General features: G+C 47.7%; 2 protein-coding genes across 3 annotated transcripts in view; one reads left to right on the top strand and one right to left on the bottom strand.

The window, feature by feature from the left end:
- Positions 1 to 8,446, top strand: part of LOC138267071 (uncharacterized) — a 69,824-nt gene extending 61,378 nt beyond the window's left edge. The window contains exon 6 of the mRNA XM_069215919.1: positions 7,623 to 8,446. Coding sequence (XP_069072020.1) covers positions 7,623 to 7,634 — 12 coding nt within the window. The 3' untranslated portion in view covers positions 7,635 to 8,446. The remainder of the gene's footprint in view (positions 1 to 7,622) is intronic.
- The window catches only part of AP4M1 (adaptor related protein complex 4 subunit mu 1), a 209,409-nt gene continuing 194,345 nt past the window's right edge, over positions 8,233 to 23,296 (bottom strand). For both annotated transcript variants that reach the window (XR_011199886.1, XM_069217086.1), the window contains one exon: positions 8,233 to 8,784. Coding sequence is in view for 1 of the 2 variants with exons in the window: in XM_069217086.1 (XP_069073187.1) it covers positions 8,593 to 8,784 (192 nt within the window). In the remaining variant the exon portion in view is untranslated. The remainder of the gene's footprint in view (positions 8,785 to 23,296) is intronic.

The raw sequence follows: 23,296 nt of genomic DNA, 5'->3' as shown, positions 1-23,296 counted from the left end.
CCCACATTTTTGCCTGGTGCAAGTATGTTTTGGACTGTAGTGCACTGGGATCCTGCCCCCCACCCCAACAAACAATTGGTAAAATGTTACTTTTACCCACCACAGTTGGCATACTGGTGCACCCATGTAAGTCCCTAGTGTAGGAAGCTGGCTCTGTATATACTATATCAAAATGAGATACAGTGTGCACAGAGTCCAGGAGTTCCCCTGAGGCTTAACAGAGGCTAAATTAGATATTACTAATGCTCTCTTCTGTGGTAGTGTGGTCGAGCAGTTAGGCTTAGCAGAGGGTAGTGCAAAGCATTTGTTGTACACACACAAACAATAGAAGAAGCATACACTCAATGACTTAACTCCAGACCAATGGTTTTTATATAGCAAAAAATGTATTTTCTTTATTTTCAGAACCACAAGATTCAAGTTGCAGGTATGTACTTGAATAGATTCATATTTCACACATGTATCAACAGTACTTTGTTTGAAATATTGGCAATAATCTGTTTTAAAAATGGGCATAGAGCAATTTTCAGAAAAGGTTCCTGGGGGGAAGAAAAGTTAGATCGTTTTACAGGTAAGTACAACACTTAAAGTTCAAGTCTCCGGGGGTTAGAAAGTCCACAGGTTGGGGTTAAAGTTAACCCCAAACACCACCACCAGTAACATGGGGCTGGCCTGGTGCAGAGGTCAAAGTGTAGGCAAATTTAACATGGGTTCCTATTGAGACTGGGGGCACTCGGTTTCAGATCAGCAGGCAGTTAAGTACCCGTGACTTCGGAGGGCGGACCGGGGGGGGGGGGGGGGGGGGGGGTTTGGAGGACCACTGGGCGGCCACAAATAGGCACCAAACATACACCCTCAGCGGCATTGGGGCGGCCGGTTGCAGGGTGCAAATAAGATGTCGGGTCTCAAATGATTCTCTATGAGGGGGGGCCCCAGGGTCACTTAGAGGCTTCTGGCTAGGTCCAAGGGATCGTCTCGGGCACATCACCGGCTGGACAGGAAAGAGGGCTGCCTGCTGAACGTTGCTGCAACGGGTGTTGGTTTCTCCAAGGCCCGGGGGCTGCTGGTGCAGTCCGTCCTTTGGCGTTGGAAATCGTTGTCCGCAGCTTTCATGGTTAGGGGGGATCCTCTGGACTCCCTCTGCAGGCATTGTGGAGGGGTGGAGAGGTCAACCCAGGGTGGGCACTTGCTCAGAATCGCCTGAGGGATCCTCTCTAGCTGGTTGGGGCTCCTGGACACCGGCCATGGGCGTCTGGTGCAGAGTGGTTAGGACTTGCACATTCGGAGTGAGGTTGGAGTCCTTAGTTTTTGGTTTCTTCTTTTCTTCGACAGGGCCGATGTCCACAAGAGTTTTTGGTCCTTTTGGGTGCAGGACAGTCCTGGAGCTTGGTAGAGGTTGCTGTTCGCGTTGGATATGTCACTGTTCTTTTGCAGGTTCTTTGAAGCAGGAGACAGGCCGGTAGAGTTGGGGCCAAATCAGTTGTCATCTTCCTTCATCTATTGGGGGTTTCAGCTTAGCAGTTCTTCTTCTTGTAGGTCGCCAGCAATCTGGTGAGTTGGGTTGAGGGAGGCCCTTAAAATCCTAGATTTAGGGGTCACAGGGCAGTAGCCAATGGCTACTGTCCCTGATGGTGACTACACCCTCCTTGTACCCACTCCCTTTGGTGGGGGGGAGGAACAAACCTAATCCTATTGGTTCCTGTCCTTTAAACCAAGATGGAGGATTCTGCAGGGAGGGGGGTCACCTCAGCTCTGGAAACCTTAGAGGGGGTCCCGGCTGGGGTGGTCACTCCTCCCTATTTTTCCACCGGACTTGCTGCCAAAAGTGGGGCTTTGTCCAGGGTTGGGGCAGCTCCACTAGCTGGAGTGCCCTAGGGCACTGTAATCCGAGGCTTGAGTCTTTGACGCTCACCACCAGGTGTTACAGTTCCTGTAGAGGGGAGGTGTGAAGCACCTCCACCCAGGACAGGCTTTGTTTCTGACCACAGAGTACACAAAAAAGGCTCTCATCTCATGCAGTCAGAAACTTGTCTGAAAGTGGCAGGTTGGCACAGACCAGTCAGTCCTACACTAGCAGTTTGGTTAACATACTCTAAGATGCCCCGTGTATGCATTTTTCAGTACATCCCACACTGACATCAGTATGGGTTTATTGTGCTGAGAACTTTGATACAAACTTCCCAGTATTCAGTGAAGCCATTATGGAGCTGTGGAGTTTGTAATCACAAACTCCCAGACCATATACTCAGTATGGCTACACTGCACTTAGTGTCTAAGAATAGACTTAGACACCGTAGGGGCATATTGCTAATGCAGGTATGACCTCACCTGTGGTATAGTACACCCTGCCTTAGGGCTGTAAGGCCTGCTCGAGGGGTGACTTACCTGTGGCACAGGCAGTGGTTTGTGGGCATGGCACCCTGAGTGAGATGCCATGTTGACTTTCTTTTTCTTCCCACCAGCAAACACAAGCTGCAAGGCAGTGTTCATGTGCTTGGCGAGGGGTCCCCTAGGGTGGCATAATACATGCTGCAGCCTTTTGGGACCTTCCCTGGCCGCGGGGCTCTTGGTACAATGGATACCTTTTACAAGGGCCTTAACTGTGTGCCAGGGCTGTGCCTATTGTGGAAACAAAGGTACAGATTTTGGGAAAGAACACTAGTGCTGGGGCCTGGTTAGCAGGATCCCAGCACACTTTCAAAGTTGGCATCAACACTAGGCAAAACGTGTGGGGAGGTAACCATGCCAACAGTGGCACTTTGCTACACCTAGTATATGGTATTTAGGTACCAAGGGCATTAGTACACCAGTGGTCTCCCATGGGCTACAGCATCTATTGTGCCACCCATCTGAGCCCATGCACACTGTCTGCAGGCCTGCCATTGCATCCAGCATGAAATGGTGCATGCATCCTTTCACCCCCAATGTAAGGCTTGCCTTACATCGTGGTCACTGCACTTAAGCACTGTAAGTTACCCCTCTGGTAGTGCCATCAGCCCAAAGGCAGGGTGCATGCCACGAAGTGTGAGGGTACTCCTGCACAAGCAGAGTACCCCTACAAACCCCAGACTCCCCCCTTCAAACCCCAGACTCCATTCTCTGGGCTGTAAGTACAGGGAAGCTGTTTTAAGACATGTAGTGGACACTGGTCTGTACAAGTAGTCCAGCAACATAATGGTTTCTCCAAACACAGGCATGTTTGGTATCAAACATGTTGGAATCATGCAACAACACCGATTCCAGTGTTAGTTGAATGATACCATGCACTCTGAGGTTCCTTAGAGGATCCCCAGATCTGCTTGAACAGCCTTGCAGGGTCTGCCTGGCAGCCCACGCAGCTGCAGACCCCCTAGACACTGTAATTCCCTCCTGCTGCTCATCCAGCTCGAGCAGGGGGAAGGCAGAACAAATGGTTTCCTGTGGGAGGGAGGTGTGACCTACTCTCCTTTAAAACTAGGTGTCTCTGGGCTGGGCTGCCTCTCTGCGCCATCAAACTGCTTTGAAAGGCACATTTGGTGCACTCGTTGCATAAATTGGTTTGCACCAGTGCAGGGATCCTTGGTCCTGCCATGGTGCGAAACCACACAAAGGACAGGGGAGTGTCCACCCCCCTGTCCAGCCCCTCCCCTAGGGCAGTGCACAGAGCTCTGCCAGGTGGCCAGTTGATTCTGCCATCTTGGAAACAAGATGTGCAGAGGCACCTGGGAGCATCTGACTGGTTAGGCCAGGCAGATGACATCCCTGATCCCCTCTGATAAGTGGGTCACTATAGAGAGTGACCAACCTCCTTTTAGGGTTACTTTAGGGCTCCTTCGAGGGTGGGTCCTAAGATTCATCGAGCAAGACTCCAGAAATTACTCTCTGCAAAACATCTTTCTGGCTTCTGGAACTGCTGTTGGTCTGGTTAAGAACTGAAACAAATCTGCTTGTGGTGGGAAGGCTACCATTGCAACATTTTTTCTCCAGATCCTGCAAGAATTCTGCAACATCCAAGGCTGTGCATCCTCCAGGGTCACAAGGATTCTGTCTGCACCTGAAGCACGAAGGAATCTACCTTGGAGTGAAGAAGTCACGCCCCTGCCTCTGCAGGTACCTCAAGACAACGACGGCCGGCTGGTGGATCCTGCTGTCCGACGGACACCTTGAAGGTTCTGCTCACAGGTAGTGGTTCTGTTGTCCCCTTCAAGTCCCTCCTGTATTCTGATCCACTTGGGAGACCGTGGGCCCCTGCTGCAGCAACTGGAGCTGCACCCTTGTGCACTGTGACTGTTTCTCTTGCCAAGACTTATTGGCTCTTCCTCCAAGAGATCTTCGAGCACCAAAAAGCTCCAGCCTCCAGAACTCTGCAATATGAAGATCAGCCTCCGTTCTGCAATTCCTGCGACATGGGACTTCTGTTTTCTTGTGCTGCTGAGTCCTCCTTGTGACTCCTTGTGTCCATCATCTGTGGGTCACTCTTGGGGGTTCCAACGGCTTCTGCTGGCCTCTGTGTGCTGAGGGCCAGTGCTGATTCCTCCTCAAGGGTAGTCTCTCCTGGACCTTGCTGGTCCCCAAAAACCTGCAAATCTATATTAAGCTCCTGCTTGCATTTGCCAGTGCTTGTTGGTGGCCTAGCTTGTCACTGACCCTCCTGCAATCCTGTGATCGACGTGGGACAGCTCATAGGTAACTTCTAGGATCTTCTGCAGCTCCAGGACCCCACAGCTAGTCGTCTTCTTTCCCCCAACCTGCAGGAACTTCACCTCTAAGACAGGGTAGGCATTGCCACCTGATAACCTCAAAGGGTGCTAGACTATGTTCCCTTTCTTTTTAGGTCTTCTACGTTCGAAATCCATCCTTGGGTTCCACCGGCCTGATGCACGAGTCGCGACAGCAGCTCTGGACAACCAAGATCTCCTTTGACTTCAGAGTTTGACTTCCTTTCACCCCTGGTCCCTTGGTGTTGGTGTTCCTGTCTCCTGGATATTCTTGGGTGGGGAAGCTCTCCAACCCTCCTCCTGTCTAAGTTTCCTCGGGGTCCACTGGGTAGAGTCCTGAAAGTCACAAATCCCAACCATGACTTCAGTGTCTGTGGTATGATCGGGTAGGTAACCACTCTGAACCCGGTCGCTGTGGACACTTGCTATACTTCCCTCTGATGTTTGTGTTCTTCCCCAGCCTTTATCTAACTACTTCACTTATCTTGGTTAGGTTCACTATTTCACATTCCACTTACTTAGAATATGGTTTAGCAACACCGCTCCCCCCCCCCCACCCTCCCCTAAGTGCCCTGTACATTTTATGCTATTTCCGCTTGTTATTTGGTGTACATATTGTGTGTAGATATCTCCAACGGGAGATATACCAATGCTAGACTATTAGTTTGTGGTGTAATAAAGAATCCTTTAATTTTGCAACACTTGTGTGGTTCTTTCTTGTGTGAGAGTTACTGTCCGACTACTGTGGTATTGCAAGTGCTTTACATTCCTCTTGGATGAGCTTTAACTGCTTGCCTCAGCTATCCCTAGAGAGCTTTTGCTATTTGGACACATATTCACTATCACTAAGGGTTGCCTTGGCTCAGTATAGGGTACCACACCATAGGTGTATACCATAAACGGAGCCAGCCATCTACAATGGGCCTTGGCTTAAGGCTTTTCTCTAAAAGCAAACTGCTTTCCAGGAATCCTTAATCATCAACCAGACTTCCTAAGTTAAAGAAACCCACAGATGAGTCCTGGAGGACAGAACAGGATTTCAAATCTTAGTAGAACTTGGCTTTCTATAGCTGGATATTTTTGCTACATCAGAAAACAATACCTAAACTTCATCTTGAGACTTCTGTAACTGGGTCCTTGTGCAGTGCCCTTTTGATTGTGTGATCGAGAAATATTGCTTTATGCTTTTCCTTCAATTCTCTTGAGTCACTCAGTCATTCTGAAACTTCAGAATTGTTGGACAACAGTGAAACTCTTTGCCCTAACATGTCCAATGAGTGAGATTATCCATATCTCCTGCAAATGTCGTTCACAGCACGCAAGAGGTTTCCGTGAAAACCAAACCTGTTGACTAAGTCTCAGGGCCAGATGAACCAGCCCAATCTCTCATCATGGACCTTGGCAGCACGGCTGTTGAGATCAGAGCATATGGGCATCTGAATCTCCCTCACGCACGTTTAGGCATATTTAAGAATGTGGAATACCCTTGAGCAGGCCATTCCTTTAAATGTAGGATTTTGTATATGGTGTCAATAAAAAGGCCATGACCCTATCACCTGCCCACAAGATCTTTCATATCTGTTGTATCTGGACCAATTTAAATAGCAGTTTGTTTTGATTAAAATTCACATTGCTGCTATTACAGAAAAAGGCCTGATCAGACAACCTTTCTCAGAAAACCTGTTGTCAGAAATTTCCTAGAAATCACATAGAAGGTGTTTCTTCATATCCGCTCCTAGTCTCCAAATTAATTGGCCCACCATTAAAGCCAATTACCAGTCCAACACATCTGTAAAGCTTCTACCTCGAAATCTGGGCATACCTTCACAAAGCGTTATTGTCTTCATGCAGATACAAAAGCTGATTCTATAGTTAGCCGGGCTGCTCTAAAGAACTTCTTTACTAAATAGTTTGATAGGATGTTTTGTGTAGTTTCTTCCTAATGTCCAAGAGCCACAGATGTATGGCAGTTTTCTTAACTTTCTGCACTGTTCTAATGTTTATGACTAGCAATACAAAAGTGGCAGAATAAATTGTCACTTGTAGAGCTGGTTATGCATCACAGGAATCTAAATTGAAGTCCTTAACAACCCAGACTCCTCTCTGGCTTTGCATACTTTGTCATTAGGAATAACATCTTATGCTTCATTTATCCGGTACCACGTACAGCCAAAAAGAACAGACCAGTACAAGGCATCATGAGTAGGGGAGGTTCCTGGAGCCTTAAAGGGACAGGATACAATTAACTTTCAATGCAAGCATGTCAGGCTGCACTTTTCTCATTACTTACACATAACGCAGCAGGTTTTATCTTTTGTGCTTTAATGTAGTCTTAGAAAAGGTTTTTCATGTTTTTAAACTCTGGGATTTGGACAAGCTTGCCTATGATAGGATTTTAGAAAGTGTACAGCAACATGTGAATATGTTGGATTCCATACCCCTTCTTCTAAATTATGGACAAATTATAAGGCCTAAATTGTTGAAGTGTTCTGTGGTCCCCTGAGCAGAGCGCAATCGGGAATTATTCTAATTTATGACTTCAAGGAAGATTCCTACCATGCAGAACCAACACTACAAGTAAATATCCTTTTTTTCTATTTTGTTTTTTTCTGTCCTTCTTATGCATCCTAACTTATGTCACACAGAACAATTTAAAATCATTGCTTTTGGTGAAACTGCTTAATTTCACATCTGACATTGTGCAGGTCCACTTGGCAGAAGTTGCTCAACACCACAGAAAAATGTTTGATCCAGCCCTATGGAGAACGGTTGTATGAGGAATCTGTGGAAACTACCCTATTGAACAAGAAGAATGTTACTGAAATTTAATATTTCGTTCATATATAGCATTTAATTTAGGAAAGTGTGAGAGCTATGATAAGTATGAGTGATGTTACTAACTATGCACTATCTGTGTTCCTACAGGAAGACTTCTGAGGAAAGGAAGTGTTAGAAGAAATGTTTCATTGGCACTTATTCATGGAGAAGGTGGTCCCTTCTTGGCATTCAACAGCAGTCCTCACATTGTGTATTCCACCTGTACTCCAGGAAGGATAAAGACTTGCTTTGCTTGTTGATGATGCACTTTGCCATTTTTTCTGTTTCAGTTGTATAGTTTAAAAGCTCAGCCTAAACTTTGTGATGGAGGAGACAGGTCATTACTGCACAAGGAGCAATAACTACATTCAGGTTTTTATTCTGTCTTTGCAAATCACATAGTTTCCCTGTTCATCCAGCCCCCTTCCCGACCCCCAAACTACCCTTTTTCACAGATGTAATTGCAAGTAAAGCTTGCACATTGTTTATTAAAGCCATAAAATGTGGGAGCGTTTGAGGCATATTTTACTTACAGCAGGAATGGTGTTCAACATCTGATCATCTAGTCTTAAGAGGCTGATGAAAAGATAAAGATGAGCTCCATGTTAATAGGTGAACCCTTAATTATTAGGATTTGGATGGCCTGTCTGTCGACCCCACCATGCTTAAGACCAATGAAAAGTCATCTTTACCCATCAAGTTCATACTGAAAAGGATGTTTGCAAAAAGCACTTTAATTGTTTTGTAGTGTAGCACGTGCCACAACACACAAGTTCATTGTAAAATAGAAAAATTGCTCTGTTCTAGCTTGTGAGAAATATTGTCAATGTATGGCCTACCACCTGTTTGGAAGTTCATTGTTTGCTGGGGTTTCTAAGTTGAAGCTAGTTGAGTGAATAACATATTTAATAAATAAACATGTGCAGGTTTAATTTGTGGTCCAGAGTTTTTAAAGCCTTTGCACATTACTTAAAGCTCAAGAACGGAGAGCTTTAGAATTAATCCAGTTGCACCATGCAGGCTTAATGTAGCATAGACTCCATTCCGCTTTGGTGCAGCCAGTTTTCACCTTGTGTTCTCACACGCGGATGATGTATGAATCACTGTGCGTCACATAGCGAACCCACCGGTGGGGCAGCACTGGCTCCAATGCAGATAACCGGAGAAAGCGGATCTGAAGCCCCGAACAGGTGTGCATGGGAAGTTCAAAGGACATACTGACTGGCCCCACTTCTAAGAGGGAAGTACTGCTGAGCCGCGGAATCTCCAACTAAGGAAAGAGGAGAAGAAAACAAGCACATTACATACCACAATCTGAACTGGAATGCATTTTATTGTGGGAAATCACAAGCCCGGAACACCAAAATAGGTACATTATTTTAGAGTCTCTTTAAAATGTTGAAGACAATAGTGTGTGAACTGAGATTGGCAAACTATCTGTGCCCTTCACTCTTTCAACCTGTTCCTACCTGTAAAGAGAGACCTTATCAAAACCCACTGGACCAAACTTATCTGCAAAAGCCAATCGTCAAACCCCACACCCTCCATGTCGCCAACTCATGCAGATATTATATGAAAAGTGTGGCAATTATTACAACAGTAGTAACAAGAAGGAAAATGTTACTTACCCAGTAGACATTTGTTTGTTGCATGTAGTGCTGTAGATTCACGTGCTCTGCATATGTCTGCCATCTAGTGTTGGGTCCGGAGTGTTACAAGTTGTTTTTGTTAGAAGAATCTTTTTGAGTCATGAGATCAAGTGGCTCCTCCTCTGTGATACTGCGCATGGGCATAGACTCCTTTGTTAGATTGTATTCCCGCAGGCGAGTGAGGTAAGGAGAGTATGGAGATTAAAGAGAAATGACTGTGCAGTGTATTTACATATGTACAATATTTATGATACTGCAACTACAACGACCACAGGCATCCAGGGAGGAGGAAGGGCCAATGTTCATCTACAGCACTACATGCCACAAACAGATGTTTGCTGGGTAAGAAAACAAGTTACTTACCTGTAACTACAGTTATCCAGTATTGGAACATTGGAATGCTGGGGGCTCCATTGAAAACAATGGAGTGCTGCGGGCTTTTACTGGCCGGTAAAAGCCCGCAGCGCCAACATTCCAATGTTTGCTTTGTTCACAGCAATAGCTGTGAACAAAGCCTCACGGAGAAATCCCCTCGGGCTCCGTGAACATTTTTGTTTTTAATAGAACATTCTGCCCTGAGTGGCAGAATGTTCTAATAGCCTTAGAACCCGCCGTAGCGGGCTCTACCGGCTATTAAAGTCCCTCTCCCTTGTTAAATGCCCTAGCTTTCGGCTCGGGCATTTAACGCGGGGAGCGGGCCTTTAATAGCCGGTAGAGCCCGCTACGGCGGGTTCTAAGGCTATCTTGGTATCTTTCATAAATTCACATGCTTGAATCATCCCAGTCGTCGAAGTCCCACGGTACATAAAATAGCAATAATTAACAAATAAAAGTTTTTTTGCCATAGGCTATAATGGAGACAGTAATTGCTCATATAACCTATCCATGTCCTTTTGTGAAAAGGACCCAAACCTGCCTGCTGTCCAATCAGGCACCAGCACCCTCTAGAACCTTCTCCAGAGAAGCTCCTTTCCTCATATTTTCCAGCACGAGAGTGAAAGATTATAACCTGAGAGGAAATGCGAGCATCAAAGGGGAGGAGGGTGGGTCGCATGTGAATTTATGAAAGATACCAATACTGGATAACTGTAGTTACAGGTAAGTAACTTGTTTTCTTATCCAGTATTGGATCTTTCATAAATTCACATGCTTGAATCGGAATAGTCAGCAGTACTGTTGATAAAACATTATATCCATCGTGGATGGAGGGTGCGAGCATGAAGACCCTCTATTTCCAACTAAAATTTTTCATCGGGAGCTTCAGAGCAATATAGATACTTCTAAGTACATGTACACATATACTGAACATTCGTGTTGTAAATGCAGATATACATATATATATATATATATACACACACATCACATACATACACATATATCAATATAGAAGCATATTACTATATATATATATATATATATATATATATATATATATATATATATATATATATATATATAAATAATAAAAATCACGGTTATTTGCATCTCAAACCATTTCTATATAACTAAGGAAAGGTCTCACCTTAATGAAAGAGATGGCGTAGAACAGCTTGTCCTACTAGTGAGTCGTTTCTTTGTGATGACTCCAAACAATAGTGCTGCGTAAAGGAGTGCGTAGTTTTCCATGTCGCAGCTTGACATAGCTTATCAAGGGCAATACCCTGAAACAAAGCAGCCGATGTGGAGACTGCTCTCGTGGAGTGGGCTCTCGGGCGCCTAGTCAGCGGTCTTCCTGCCTTGGTGTGACAGAATTGGATTGTCGAGGAAATCCACCGGGCTATAGTGGCCTTGGTTACTCCTGTTCCCTGTCGTCCAAGAGAATAAGATACCGGGAGTTGGTCTGATTTGTTTGGTACTTTGAAGATAAAATTTGAGGCATAGTTTGATGTCCAAAGAATGCAGAGTTTTCTCTGCGATCGTAGTGGGATTTGGAAAAAAGGTTTGTAGTATCACGGGTTCATTGAGATGGAATGAAGATGGCACCTTGGGAATGTATTTGGGGTTGGTTCTGAGCATAACGAAGTCCTCAGAAAAAACTAAAAAGGGTTCTTTAGTAGTGAACGCCTGTATATCACTGACTCTCCTGGTAGAAGTGAGAGCGAGCAAGGTTGCCACTTTCCAAGTGATGTACTTGAGTTCCGCCCTGTGAATGGGCTTGAAAGGAGCTTTCATGAGCTGGGAAAGGACAATATTAAGGTGCCACTCTGGCGGAGGTAGCCGCACCGGGGGAAAAGTGCGGAAAAGCCCTTTCATAAACTGCTTAATGATTCTGGATGAGCCGATAGATGGCATTTCAGCCGATCGCCTATATGAGGCTATAGCTGCTAGGTGAATCTTGACTGATGCATGGCAAAGACCAGCCTTGGAGAGAGAGCAGGTAAGAAAGAATTTGCTCAGGGTTAATTTGAAACAGGTGAAAATTGTTCTGAGAGCACCAAACACAAAATCTCTTCCACTTGAGTTTGTACGTCTTATTTGTGCTCTCTGCTCGTGCCCTAGATAATATTAGTCTACATTCCTGATCGATGTTCATATCGTGAAACTCTCTGTACTCAGGAGCCAAGCATGCAATTGTAGTGAAGCTGGGTCGGGATGAAGGATGAGACCCTGATTCTTCGTTAGAAGATTGTGGTTGCAAGGAAGGTGGACTGGATTGGCCACGGATCGGAGTAGGAGCTCTGTGTACCAGTACTGTCTGGGCCATTTGAGGGCTATAAGAATGATCCTGCAGCATTCGGACTTCATTTTCCTGAGGAGCCTGGGAATCAGAGGGATGGGGGGAAAAGCGTAGGCAAAGATCCCGGACCATCTCATCAAAAGAGCATTTCCCCACGACCCCGGGAGTGGGTATCGACTGGCGTAAAACTGGCATTTGGCGTTCAGGTTGGTGGCAAACAAGTCTAGGATTGGCCGACCCCATCGTTGGAAGATGCCATCGAGTATGTTCTGGTTGAGTTCCCACTCATGGCAGTTGTCGTCCGTCCTGCTGAGAGAGTGCGCTAGGGCGTTGTTGACCCCAGGCAGGTGCTCCACCCTGAGGCGGACGTTGTTCAGTGTGAGCCAGCCCCAAAGAGACTGAGCTTCTCTTGAGAGGGAGAGGGATCTTGTTCCTCCCTGCTTGTTGATGTAAAACATACTTGTTGTGTTGTCTGTTCTGACTAACACTGAGGACCCTGCGATGCGTGGCAGAAAAGCTTTGAGCGTGGGATGGATCGCCTTCAGCTTTAACAGGTTTATGTGCATTTCTTTTTGGAGCTTGGACCACCTGCCTTGAATGCGCATGTCCTGCAAATGGCCTCCCCAGCCTTCCAAGGAGGCGTCTGTGGTGATGACAAAGTCTGTTATTGGTGCTAGAAAAGTAAGACCTTGGGAGAGGTGGTTGGTGTGAGACCACCATTTCAACGCCTGCTGAATTTTTGGTGTGATAGTTATCAAGTCGTTGAAGGACCCTTGCAACTGGGTCCATTGGAGTTGCAGTTCTTCTTGCAGCGGCCTCCTTTTGAGTCTTGCTAGCCGTACTAGGACTATGGACGAGGAAATCATGCCCAGAAGCGACTTGAACAGTCGTACTGAAACAAACTCTTTTGTGGAGATTCTGACAGCCAAGTGGGTTAGCTTCTGCTGCCTTGCTGGAGTGAGATATGCCTTGTTTTGGATAGTGTCTAATTCTGCTCCCAGGAAAACTCTTTTGCATGAGGGAAGCACGACTGACTTCTGTAGATTCACTGTTAGACCCAAACTGTGGAATAATTTGTCGCTTTGGAAGCTAGTAGCGATGACGGAGCTTTTATGAGCCAGTCGTCCAGGTATGGAAACACCTGGAAACCCTTGCTTCGGAGGAAACCTGCGACTGGGGCAAGGCATTTCGTGAAGATTCTTGGAGCTGATCTGAGATCAAATGGTAGGACTTTGAACAGATAATGGGCACCGGCTACCGTAAAGCGAAGATATTTGCGATTTTTTTTTGGTGTATTGGTATGTGGAAGTAGGCGTCCTGGAGATCTAGAGTTGTCATAAAATCTCCAGGATTGAGGAAGTGCAGGATATCCGATAGTGTATTGTAATCATCTGGAAAGATTGCTTCCGAAGGAACTTGTTGAGTTTCCTGAGATCTAGTATAGGATGCCACTCCCCTGACTTCTTCCTTATGAGGAAGAAACGGGAGTGGAATCCAAGACCTTGTTGTTGAACTGGAACTGCCTCTATAGCTCCTTTGGCAAGCAGGCTTAATACCTCCCGTTGAAGCAGACGAAGATGGAGAGATCTGCCTGATCTTGGTGGATGATGCGGTGGCTTCTGTATGAATTCCAGGGTATGACTTCTTGTCACTATATCCAACACCCATCTGTCTGATGTTATTTTCTTCCACTCCTGGATGTAGTTGGAAATATTTGCTCCTATTTGCTGATGGTGTGGGCATTGGGGGAGCATAGCCGGTGCCTGGAGAAGATCATTGTTTTCTAGGTTGATCTCTGGTTTGTGAACCTTGTCTTCTTTTTCCTCCCTGACATAGGAAGCAGTAGATGATTGCCTGTACTGTTGGTGGTAGGAAGGCCTATACTGGGATTGTTGGTATTGCCTGTGGAAGGAACCTCGAAATGAGGTGAAACCTCTTCCTCTAGCACCCCGAAAGGGCTGTTTCCGGTACTGCAGGGTACCTAGGGACTTGGCAGTGTCCGTGTCGGTCTTGATGGCTTGGAGCGCGTCATCTACGTGCTTGCCAAAGAGAGATTCGCCATCGTAAGGCATGTCGAGGATCCGAGACTGCACTTCCGGCCTGAAAGATGTGGCTTTGAGCCAACCTTGGCGGCGTAAGACAGCGGCACCTGCTAGTTGACGAAAACCAGTAGAGGCTATATCAAGAGCGCAGTCGATTATTTCTTCCGACATACGCTCACCCTCTTGGAGGATCTTCCGTGCCTCTGCTTGCTTACTTTCAGGGATGAGGTCCAAGAAAGGTTGCATGTCCGACCACATTTGCCGGTCATAACGACCCAGGATTGCCAAAGAATTAGCTGCTCTGACAGTGATTGCCGACATAGAGGAGAATCTTTTGCCTATATTATCCAATCTCCGTCCTTCTTTGTCTGGAGGAGTAGAGATAGGCGTCGATGGGTTTTGAGAGCGCCTTTGAGCAGCCTGTGAGATAACTGAGTCAGGCTTTGGATGGCCAGTAAGACATGCCGGAGAGTCTTGGGTTGCCTTGTATTTCTTGACCAGTTTTTGTGGGACTGTAGCCGGGTTGCGCATAATCTTTGTACCCTCGCTCCATATAAAATCGATAATCTGAATGGACCGTACAGACTTCCTTGACTGCTCCTTAAAATCATGTAGGAAACATTCCGACTGGGAGACAGATGTTGGAAGGTGAAAGCGTACAGCAGCTCTGTCCATAAGATTATGGAAACCACCTATGTCCTCTGGTGGAGAATCAGAGGGGCGAGGAGGTGGTGGAGAAGGAGTGGGGGCCAAGAAGTCATCCCATTCCTCAGTAGGATGTTGCAGGGTAGAAATTTCTCCTTCCTCTTCTTCTTCCCCTGAAGTGGAACCTTCATCTCTAGGGGGTGCAGCTAACACCGAGTGGGGTGTCACTCTTGGAGTAGCTGGAGGAGGAGGGACATTGATTGGTGTCCCGGGAGAGACTGGCGGTGGTGGCTGATCTTCTGCTGCCACTGGGAACCTTCTCCTATAATCCTGTAGCATAGATTGTAAATCCTGGATTAAGGAGGAAGGCATCTGTATAGAGTCCCTATGCTGAGGCTCTCTTGGTTGGTAATAGTGTTCCTGGTGAGAGTAGTATGATTGGTACTGGTCATACTCATCATCTTCTTCTTGATACTTGATGTGGAGCTGTGATGGGCTGTGCGCATCTCCGAATGGACCTTCATCAGATTCCTCCCAGTCAAGAAGGTGACTGGGTACTAAAGTTGAAACTTTGCTTGGAGATGTGTCTATTGGATAAATGTCTGGTGTGGGCAGAGATGTGATCCTGACCATGGCTTAGAGATCTGGAAGAGGTAGGAGTTGCCTCTATCTGCCTGACAGGCACCAGTGCAGTCGTCAACGGTGTGAAAGTTGACGATGCCGTGGTAGGTACTGATTTTTCCATCGACGATGGTCTTGTCGACGGTAGAGTCGTCGACGGTGGTTTCGTTGACGATGACTTTGACGGTGTCCTCGTCGACGGTGAATCAGCCGATGACATTGGCCTCCTTGATATTATAGTCGACGGGGCTGTCGTCGACGGTGTTATAAGCGACGATGTTGTCGTCGTCGATGGCGTAAAAGACACTCCGTTCTGGAGTTCTCGTCGATGGAGGTTTGAGTGAGGGGATAGGAGACCTTACTGTCGATGTTAGAGTAGTCGACGCTGACGGCGATGTAGTGGAGACGGTAGTTGTTAGTACCGTCGTCGTCATCACGGTCGTCGAAGGTGGTGTCGTCGTCGATCTGATTTTAAGAGTCACTTTTCCAGAAGTAGAAGGCTCTGAAGAAGGAGAAAGATGGTAGGACTCCTTCTTTTGAAGAGGAGAGGAAGGCTCAGAGGAGACTGAAGTCTAAGCCCTTCCCATGATGTAATTTCTGCCTCTTTCTAGATTTTTCTGTGTGGCCCAGGTCCTCAGATTTGGACCTTTTATGTGGCCTCTCTGACCCGCTCTCCTCACCTGAAGTACAGGATTTAGCCTGTAACCATGTCAGGAGTCTACCCTCACGGTCTCTGAGGGTCTTTGTGGAGAAGGTGCGACATATCTTGCAGTCCTTAACCTGGTGTTGTGGGTAGAGACAATACAAGCAGTCTTTATGTGGATCATCCACATGGAGCCATTTCTTTCCACAGGTCTTGCAAGGGCGGAAAAGGCCTTTTCTAGAGGAATCCAACATATTTTCATTTCTTTTGAGAGAAAAATGTTCTGAAGTAGAAGAAAAACTGAGCAGAGCTCAGGGAGACTCCCTTCACACGACGTGCGGTAGAAAATCTGAGGAAAGGAGCTTCTCTGGAGAAGGTTCTAGAGGGTGCTGGTGCCTGATTGGACAGCAGGCAGGTTTGGGTCCTTTTCACAAAAGGACATGGATAGGCTATATGAGCAATTACTGTCTCCATTATAGCCTATGGCAAAAAACTTTTATTTGTTAATTATTGCTATTATATGTACCGTGGGACTCCCACTTCGACGACGGGGATGATTCAAGCATGTGAATTTATGAAAGATCCAATACTGGATAAGTAATATTTTCTGTTTGATGGAATGTGTGGCTGTAGATGCACATGCTTTGCAGAGACTGTAAATCAGTCCCTTCAAATAAGTGGTGGCTAGCCTGTAGGAGTTGGAGTTGCTTGAAAAAGTGTTGTGAGAACTTCTTGGCCAACATTGGTTTGTTCGTGTGCTAAAACATCTACACAATAGTTGTTTAGCAAAGTATGAGGTGTAGACCAAGTAGAAGCTTTACATATGTCTGCTATTGGGATGTTACCTACAAAAGGCATAGAAGCACCCTTTTTCCTAGTGGAGTGTGCTTTAGTGGTAACAGGTAAGTGCTGTATAGGTTTAGCATAGCAAGTTTGAATACACTTCACTATCCATCTGGCTACACCCTTTTTTACGGGCGAGAACAAAGCGGTCTGTTCCGTGTTTTTATCTTTCTTTGGGCTTCAAACCACGCCCATGTCACGTCAGTGTCTTTCATTGGTTCATGGGGTTGCCTTTGAAAATCCGCTTGCTTTCATTAGAGGAAGGCATGCATATGTCATGCCTTTTGCGGTGGTAAGCCCTCCTCGAGCGCAGCGACCAAGTACTGAAACATAGGAGGCTCGCTGTTTTCCATCCAGTTTGTGGACTACTTTTTCAATTTTTTTTCGCAGTGCAATCTTGCTTGGCAGAAGTCGAGCACTTTTCATGACATCGACCCTGTTACATGGTTAATTGCACTTTTGCCGGTTACGTAGATAATTGCACTTTTGCCGATAGGTTTCACTGCGAGTGAACTGTTATTTCCGTTTGTGCGTCTGCTATACATTGATGCCGGCCATCAGCTCGCTTATGTGCAACTTTGACTTTTCAGTTTATATGGCAAGGAAAGTCCAGTTATTTATGCGAAATTGTTTTATTTTCATTTTCAATTTATGTGGCAAGAAAAGTCCGGTTAGGAGTTTACAATGCTAATTGCTCAAGCAAATGCGAGATCGTTTGCATTGCAAATGCTTGTTTGATAATGGGTTGCCTCCATGAGGCATTGAGAATGCTACAAAAATTTGTTTAGATTTCCTCAACTGTTTGGTTCTGTCAATATAATACATTAGATCCCTTTTAACACTGTGTGTGTGAAGAGCTCTGTAGGAAGTTGGCTCTGTATATACTATTTCAAAGTAAGACACAGTGTGCAAAGAGTCTACGGGTTCCCCTTAGAGGTAGGATAGTGGCAAAATGAGATAATTCTAATGCTCTATTTTGTGGTAGTGTGGTCGAGCAGTAGGCTTATCAGAGGGTAGTGTTAAGCATTTGTTGTACACACACAGGCAACAAATGAGGAACACACACACAGACTTACTCCAGGCCAATAGGTTTTTATATTGAAAAATATCTTTTCTTAGTTTATTTTAAGAACCACAGGTTCAGGATTTACAGTAAACACTTTAAATGTAAGGCACTTCACTTAGATACTTTAGGAACTTTGAATAAAAGCAATATCATATACAGTCTTTGTAAAAATGGTGTAAGGAAATGCCTCCTTGGCATGGTTACCCCCTGACTTTTTGCTTTTGCTGATGCTAAGTTATGATTTGAAAGTGTGCTGAGGCCTGCTAATCAGGCCCCAGCACCAGTGTTCTTTCCCTTACCTGTACTTTTGGTTCCACAATTGGCACACCCTGGCATCCAGGTAAGTCCCTTGTAACTGGTACTCCTGGTACCAAGGGCCTTGATGCCAGGAAAGGTCTCTAAGGGCTGCAGCATGTCTTATGCCACCCTGGGGACCCCTCACTCAGCACAGACACACTGCTTGCCAGCTTGTGTGTGCTAGTGGGGATAAAACAACTAAGTCGACATGGCACTCCCCTCAGGGTGCCATGCCAACCTCACACTGCCTATAGGTATAGATAAGTCACCCCTCTAGCAGGCCTTACAGCCCTAAGGCAGGGTGCACTATACCATAGGTGAGGGCATAAGTGCATGAGCACTATGCCCCTACAGTGTCTAAGCAAAACCTTAGACATTGTAAGTGCAGGGTAGCCATAAGAGTATATGGTCTGGGAGTCTGTCATGCACGAACTCCACAGCACCATAATGGCTACACTGAAAACTGGGAAGTTTGGTATCAAACTTCTCAGCACAATAAATGCACACTGATGCCAGTGTACATTTTATTGTAACATACACCCCAGAGGGCACCTTAGAGGTGCCCCCTGAAACCTTAACTGACTATCCGTGTGGGCTGACTAGTTTTAGCAGCCTGCCACACACCAGACATGTTGCTGGCCACATGGGGAGAGTGCCTTTGTCACTCTGTGGCTAGTAACAAAGCCTGTACTGGGTGGAGGTGCTTCTCACCTCCCCCTACAGGAACTGTAAAACCTGGCGGTGAGCCTCAAAGGCTCACCCCCTTTGTTACAGCACCACAGGGCACTCCAGCTAGTGGAGTTGCCCGCCCCCTCCGGCCACGGCCCCACTTTTGGCGGCAAGGCCAGAGGAGATAATGAGAAAAACAAGGAGGAGTCACTGGCCAGTCAGGACAGCCCCTAAGGTGTCCTGAGCTGAGGTGACTCTGACTTTTAGAAATCCTCCATCTTGCAGATGGAGGATTCCCCCAATAGGGATAGGAATGCGCCCCCCTCCTCTCAGGGAGGAGGCACAAAGAGGGTGTAGCCACCCTCAGGGGTAGTAGCCATTGGCTACTAACCCCCCAGACCTAAACACACCACTAAATTCAGTATTTAGGGGCTCCCCAGAACCTAGGAACTCAGATTCCTGCAACCTAAGAAGAAGAGGACTGCTGAACTGAAAAACCTGCAGAGAAGACGGAGACACCAACTGCTTTGGCCCCAGCTCTACCGGCCTGTCTCCCCACTTCTAAAGACACTGCTCCAGCGACGCGTTCCCAGGGTCCAGCAACATCTGAAGCCTCAGAGTACTACCCTGCATCTAGAAGGACCAAGAACTCCAGAGGACAGCGGCTCTGTTCCCCAAAGACTGCAACTTTGCAACAAAGAAGCAACTTTGAAACAACACACGTTTCCTGGCGGAAGCGTGAGACTTTGCACTCTGCACCCGACGCCCCCTACTTGACTTGTGGAGAACAAACACCACGGGGAGGACGCCCCGGCGACTACAAGACCGTAAGTAGCCAGAGTTGACCCCCCTGAGCCCCCACAGCGACGCCTGCAGAGGGAATCCCGAGGCTCCCCCTGACCGCGACTGCCTGCTTCAAAGACCCGACGCCTGGTAAAGACTCTGCACCCGCAGCCCCCAGGACCTGAAGGATCCGACCTCCAGTGCAGGAGCGACCCCCAGGTGGCCCTCTCCCTTGCCCAGGTGGTGGCTACCCCGAGGAGCACCCCCCTTGCCTGCCTCCATCGCTGAAGAGACCCCTTGGTCTCCCATTGAATCCTATTGCGAACCCGACGCTTGTTTGCACACTGCACCCGGCCGCCCCGTGCCGCTGAGGGTGTGCTTTTTGTGTGGACTTGTGTCCCCCCCCCTCCCCTGGTGCCCTACAAAACCCCCCTGGTCTGCCCTCCGAAGACGCGGGTAATTACCTACTGGCAGACTGGAACCAGGACACCCCCTTCTCCATTGAAGCCTATGCGTTTTGGGCACCACTTTGACCTCTGCACCTGACCGGCCCTGAGCTGCTGGTGTGGTAACTTTGGGGTTGCACTGAACCCCCAACGGTGGGCTACCTTGGACCCAAACTTGAACCCCGTAGGTGGTTTACTTACCTGCAAAAACTAACAAACACTTACCTCCCCCCGGAACTGTTGAAAATTGCACTGGCTCGTTTTAAAATAGCTATATGTCATGTATGTGAAAACTGTATATGCTATTTTGCTAATTCAAAGTTCCTAAGTGAAGTACCTTTCATTTAAAGCATTACTTGTAAATCTTGAACCTGTGGTTCTTAAAATAAACTAAGAAAATATATTTTTCTATACAAAAACCTATTGCCCTGGAATTGTCTCTGAGTGTGTGTTCCTCATTTATTGCCTGTGTGTGTACAACAAATGCTTAACACTACCCTCTGATAAGCCTACTGCTCGACCACACTACCACAAAATAGAGCATTAGAATTATCTCTTTTTGCCACTATCTTACCTCCAAGGGGAACCCTTGGACTCTCTGCATACTATTCTTTACTAATAGTGCATACAGAGCCAACTTCCTACAAATGGCAATAAGCTATTTTCAAAGTGGACACTGCAAAAATCAACAGTTCCTGGGGGAGGTAAGTAAAGGTTAGATTAGGAGGTAAGTAAAACACTTACAAGTCTGAGTTCTGGGGCATAGGCAGCCCACCGTTGGGGGTTCAAGGCAACCCCAAAGTTACCACACCAGCAGCTCAGGGCCGTTCAGGTGCAGAGGTCAAAGAGGTGCCCAAAACACATAGGCGCCTATGGAGAACAGGGGTGTTCTGTTTCCAGTCTGCCACCAGGTAAGTACCTGCGTCCTCGGGGAGCAGACCAGGGGGGTTTTGTAGGGCACTGGGGGGACACAAGTAGGCAGACAAAACACACCCTCAGTGGCACAGGGGCGGCCGGGTGCAGTGTACAATGCAGGCATCGGGTTTCAGGTAGAAAACAATGGAGGGATCCGGGGGTCACTCTAGTGATGCAGGCAGGCACAGGGGGGGCTTCTCGGGACAGCCACCACCTGGGCTAGGCAGAGGGTCGTCTGGGGGTCACTCCTGCGTTGAAGTTCGGTTCCTTCAGGTCCTGGGGGCTGCGGGTGCAGTGTTGGTTCCAGGCGTCGGGTCCCTTGTTACAGGCAGTCGCGGTCAGGGGGAGCCTCTGGATTCTCTCTGCAGGCGTCGCTGTGGGGGCTCGTCTCTGGTTACTCACGGGCTCGCAGTCGCCGAGGAGGCCTCCCTGAGGTGTTGGTTCTCTGAATCTCAAGCTGGGGGTGTCTGGTGCAGAGTGAGAATTCTCACGCTTCCGGCGGGAAACGTGCAGTCTTTGGAAGTTGCTTCTTTGTTGCAAATAAGTAGCTGGTTTTGAGCAGGGTCGCTGCTCACAGGAGTTTCTTGGTCCTTCAGTCCAGGGCAGTCCTCTGAGGCTTCAGAGGTCGCTAGTCCCTATCGGATGAGTCACTGGTTGCAGGTTTTCGAAGTTGGAGACAGGCCGGTAGGGCTTGGGCCAAAGCAGTTGTTGTCTTCCTCCTTCTCTGCAGGCTTGTAGGTCAGCAGTCCTTCTTGTTTCTTCAGGTTGCAGGAATCTCATTTCCTGGGTTCTGGTGTGCCCCTAAATACTGAATTTAGGGGTGTGTTTAGGTATGGGAGGGCAGTAGCCAATGGCTACTGTCCTTGAGGGTGGCTACACCCTCTTTGTGCCTCCTCCCGGTGGAGATGGGGGCACATCCCTAATCCTATTAGGGGAATCCTCCAAAACTAAGATGGAGGATTTCTAAAGGCAGGGGTCACCTCAGCTCAGGACAGCTTATGGGCTGTCCTGACTGGTGGGTGACTCCTCCTTGTTTTTCTCATTATCTCCTCCAGCCTTGCCGCCAAAATTGGGGGCAGTGGCCGGAGGGGCGGGCATCTCCACTAGCTGGGATGCCCTGGGGCGCTGTAACAAAAGGGGTGAGCCTTTGAGGCTCACCGCCAGGTGTTACAGTTCCTGCAGGGGGAGGTGTGAAGCACCTCCACCCAGTACAGGCTTTGTTCCTGGCCACAGAGTGACAAAGGCACTCTCCCCATGTGGCCAGCAACATGTCTGATATGTGGCAGGCTTGCAGGAACTGGTCAGCCTACACTAGAAGTCGGATTGGTATTCAGGGGGCATCCCTAAGATGCCCTCTGGGTATATGTTACAATAAAGTGCACACTGGCATCAGTGTGCATTTATTGATACCAAACTTCCCAGATTTCAGTGTAGCCATTATGGAACTGTGGAGTTCATGTTTGACAAACTCCCAGACCATATACTCTTATGGCTACCCTGCACTTACAATGTCTAAGGTTTTGCTTAGACACTGTAGGTGTATAGTGCACCCTGCCTTAGTAAGGCCTGCTAGAGGGGTGACTCATCTATGCCACAAGCAGTGTGAGGTTGGCATGGCGCTGTGAGGGGAGTGCCATGTCGACTTAATCATTTTCTCCGCACCAGTACACACAAGCTGTGAGGCAGTGTGCATGTGCTGAGTGATGGGTCCCCAGGGTGTCATAAAACATGCTGCAGCCCTTAGAGACCTTCCCTGGCATCAGGGCCCTTGGTACCAGGGGTACCAGTTACAAGGGACTTACCTGAGTGCCAGGGTTGTGCCAATTGTGGAGACAGAGGTACAGTTTAGGGAAAGAACACTGGTGCTGGGGCCTGTTAGCAGGGTCCCAGCACACTTTCAATCAAAACTTAGCATCAGCAAAGGCAAAAGGTTAGGGGGTAGCCATGCCAAGGAGGCATTTCCTTACAAACTCTCTCTGCAATAGAGTATGGTTGGGGTAAAAAATGGTAATTCAATTGATTGGTTGATGTGGAATTGTGAAAGTACTTTAAGAAGGAGCTTAGGGGGCGTGGCCGGGCCACGAAACAAGATGGCCGCTTAGAGCGAGAGCTCCGAGGCGGTCCCGGAGGGGCGACGGGGGCGAGAAGACAGCCGGACAACACACCGGGTCCGGTGCCCCTCCACCCCTACAACAGCGGCGAGACAGAATCATGTCCGGGGACCCCGTAGGAGCGGGACGCAAGGCAGGAAACTCGCGACTCGCCCCGGGCCGACAAGGCCTGGCAAAAGGGGCGGAGTTGCGTCTTCGGAAGACCGGGGACGGCGTGCCCGCAGCGGCAAGGAGCAAGCTGAACAGGCCGCAGGGACTGCGGGAGCCGTGACGACCCCCATCCATCTCCCTACAACGCCAACAAACACCTGCGGACCTTCGACCCCCCAAAGGGAGGCGGGGAGACCCAGCAAAGGGGTGCAGCCCCTTCGACAG

Source organism: Pleurodeles waltl, chromosome 12 (genome assembly GCF_031143425.1).
Source record: "Pleurodeles waltl isolate 20211129_DDA chromosome 12, aPleWal1.hap1.20221129, whole genome shotgun sequence".
NCBI lineage: Eukaryota > Metazoa > Chordata > Amphibia > Caudata > Salamandridae > Pleurodeles > Pleurodeles waltl.
Note: the sequence above shows the minus strand (reverse complement) of the source record. Positions and strands in the feature narration are given on the sequence as shown.